The sequence below is a fragment of the Myotis davidii genome, unplaced genomic scaffold (genome assembly GCF_000327345.1).
Source record: "Myotis davidii unplaced genomic scaffold, ASM32734v1 scaffold710, whole genome shotgun sequence".
Classification (NCBI taxonomy): Eukaryota; Metazoa; Chordata; class Mammalia; order Chiroptera; family Vespertilionidae; genus Myotis; species Myotis davidii.
This window is the reverse complement of record NW_006284328.1, coordinates 760,643-764,189: the sequence shown is the minus strand read 5'-3', so window position 1 is coordinate 764,189 and position 3,547 is coordinate 760,643. Positions and strand designations below refer to the sequence as shown.

The following is a 3,547-nucleotide window of genomic DNA, read 5'->3' as shown; positions in this document are numbered from 1 at the left end:
CCCTCCCCCCCGCCGACACCCTTGTAATCAGACTCCCATAAAAACACAGAACAAGAGAGCTTTGATGAGTGATGAGGTACGTGGCTTTTCTGCACAGCTTTCTGTCTGCTTGAAACAATCCTACGGTGCTCGGTTTCAGTTCAGGTGAGGTTACTCCAGACCTGGTTGGCATGGTGGTTGGCAAGGGGGAGGCGTGTGGACGAAGAGGGTGAGAATGGCACTTACAGGTCACCTAAGATGACCCATAAAGGATCAGATACTTTTGCTACATCCTACTATCTATGAAAAGAGTAACAAAAGGAAGATGGGGATAGATTATGAACCTCTGTCTACTTCAGGGAAAGCTAAATGCACCATTTACCCATTCCTCATTGCTTCATTAAAGGAGTGCTTGGTGTACCTTTCAACATCATAGCCCTGATGCTAGATTTGCCTCTCATGTATCCACTGCTCAGATGAAAACTATAGATCCCCCTGCTCCATGCATTACACAGCATAGACAGAAAGCATGGTTACAGCTCGACTATCTGGGAATGAATTTGGAGCATCTATAAGGAAGGCATAATGATATGGGTTCTCTTTTATCCTGGGGTTGGAGTGACAGTCACATCCTAATGCACTGAGCTGAGCAGGCTTGGAGGGCAAAGGGATGAAAGAAATGGCTCCATGGTTACACAGATGGGGATGGGGACATAATTTTGATCCGCACTGCAGGCCTTCTCTGAGCTGACAAGCAGTCTGGTTTTGGCAAGCTGCTTCCTTTGGGTGCCAGGGCTCCTGTCAGTAACAAATGCAGTATTGCATTTGAGGCAGATCTGGTTGCAGCTGGAGCAGTCATTGCTGCAGTTCCAGAGAGGGTGTTGTTAGCCCTGTACGAGGACCCTGGCCAGCCAGAAATCTGCCAAGCTGGAGCTTACCCAGAATATCTCTAGCTTTGATGAAGCAGGAGTTCTGAGCATCAGTGGGGGCGAAGCAGCAGAGATATGAGTGATATTCGTTGGTGAAAAATATCAGCTTCTTGAAGGCTGATTTACATTCTGCGATCTTGGAAACCATGGAATCTGCTTGACAGGAGATGGTTTCCTTGCCTAGAAGACCCGGTGCTTGTTTCATTCTTGATTGCCACTGTCTGACCTTGGGCAGGGCCCTTTCTGTCTCCATTAAAATATCCTGACTCTCACCCTAATTCACAAAGATGCAGAGAAAGTATAACAAGTAGGAGCTTGGGATCTAAAGTCAATCTGTCTGGGTTTGAATCAATCACTTAACTCCTTTAAGAATCAGTTTTCTCATCTTAAAATGGGGATGAAAGTAGTACCTACCCAACAGAATGGTTGGGAGAAAATTCATTAGGCTCTTTGCCAGAAGAGAACCCAAATTCTGGCATTGCCAGAAACACAGTAAATTGTTCAATAAATGGTAGCTGTGAATATCATTATGTCTAATAATCACATTGTCTTAAATGATTCAGCAGATTTTTGGTTCCAGTGTTTTTCAAGTTTCCTCCTCCTCCTCCTCCTTCTCCTTCTCCTTCCTCCCTCCCTTACCCCCCAGGACAGGGATCAAGTGAAAGGAAGGGGTATAAATGTTGGCCTGCATGGTTCCCTTTAAGGATCTCTGTATGACTCTTGTCTTTTGTTGTTGCAGAGATCCGCGCTCAGCTCACAGAGCAGATGAAATGCCTGGACCAGCAGTGTGAGCTCCGGGTGCAGCTGTTGCAGGACCTCCAGGACTTCTTCCGAAAGAAGGCTGAGATTGAGATGGACTACTCCCGCAACCTGGAAAAGCTGGCAGAGCGCTTCCTGGCCAAGACACGGAGCACCAAGGACCAGCAATTCAAGTAGGAACTCCTTGGCTATTACTTTTAGAGACCTTGGGAATGGGGTCTGGGATGGAGGGAGGCAGGGTATGCCACCTAGATCCAATTGGATTTATGAAACAGGTAACCCTATGACTTCAAATTGGCTGAGAGTTGAGAGCCTTCAAGGACTTCTCCTCTTCCAGATCAGCCTTATATGCAGCTCAACACCTTGGAGAGATCAAAATAGATGATGAACCATTTATAATAATAAAAGCATAATATGCTAATTAGATCAGATGTCCTTCCAGACAACCTTCTGGAGAAGCCAGGGCTAGAGGGAAGCTGGTTCTGGCAGCCAGGGGAAGGAAGGCCTACTCTTGCACGAATTTCGTGCATCAGGCCTCTACTGCTAATAATAACAACAAACACTTTCATAGCTCTTCCTATGTGCCAAGCATGGTTCTAAAGGCTTTACATATATGTTAATTCACTTAATCTCCACAACAACTCCATATGTTGGTTATTGGTATTTCCCCAATTTATGGGTGAGAAAATTAAGTCATAAAAAGGTTAAGGAACGTGCCAGTGTATACACACATACACACACACCCCTAATAAATAGAGCTGGAATTTAAACCCAGCCCACCTGGTTCTAGAGCCTGTACTCTTAACCATTTCACCAAAATGTCTTTAACTAGAAGAAATGAATGATGTTGCAGCCATACTTCTATATTGCTGCCCACATAGTTGCTAAAGTCTATTTCTTCTACATTTATAGAATTTTATACCACTGGCCCCTCCAGTCTGTTCTCACTGCCATTGCCCTAGTTTAAATCATCATCTTTGCCTGAGTGATTACAATATTTACTGTATCCTCTACAGTAAAGGTTCTCAGCCCCAACTGCACATTAGAATTCCCTGGAGAACTTTTAAAAATGCTGAAATCTGGGCCCCACTCCAGACCAGTTAAATAAGAATCTCTGTGAGTAGGGCCTTGGTGTAAGCGTCCCAGCTGATCTAACGGACGGCCAATGCTGAAGGCCACAGTTTATAGCTTCTCTCCTTTCCAATCGGCCTGACCCACTGTTTTCAGATTCAGTTTTCCTGGAACACACTGGAGATCAGGCAGTTTCTCTGTGCAGCGGCTCTGCACTGTCTGTGTATCTATGGTCTTGATACTCAAGGTTTGGTCTTCCAATATCAGCACCACCTGGGATGCTGGAAATAGAGAATCTCAGGTCCCACCCCAGGTCTACTGTAACAAGATCCCCAGGTGAGTTGTGTGCACATAAAAATTTGAGAATTGCTGCTCTATTCACAAAGGCGAAGCCTCACTCCTTGGCTTGGTTCTCAAGCCCCTCTACACCTGGCCCAACTACCGTATTTGCCGGCGTATAAGACGACCCCCTAACATTTCCACTCAAAATACAGAGTTTGTTATATATTCGCCGTATAAGACTATCCCCTCTTCCGCACACCTTCCACACACCAAATAAAAGGTAAAACAATATCAGATTTGATTTTAACATTTTAATTTATATTCAAATGCTTATGACATGCAGGAAAACTGTCACAAGGCTGTATGTAATCAAACATATACATAAAACAGTGCAAGTTTATTACCGGTAAACATACCGGTAATTCACTAAAGAAAACACACTCTATAGACTGGTACCGTAGATGCTTCTCAGGAACACAGGCAAGCAGCCCACAACCTAGAGGGACTGTCAATGATAGAAGAAAGAT

At 44.6% G+C, this 3,547-nt stretch overlaps 1 protein-coding gene across 1 annotated transcript in view; it reads left to right on the top strand.

Annotated features, from left to right (window-relative positions):
- The window catches only part of SRGAP2 (SLIT-ROBO Rho GTPase activating protein 2), a 244,821-nt gene that overhangs the window by 95,665 nt on the left and 145,609 nt on the right, over positions 1 to 3,547 (top strand). Inside the window, exon 3 of the mRNA XM_015569435.1 lies at positions 1,648 to 1,840. Coding sequence (XP_015424921.1) covers positions 1,648 to 1,840 — 193 coding nt within the window. The remainder of the gene's footprint in view (positions 1 to 1,647; positions 1,841 to 3,547) is intronic.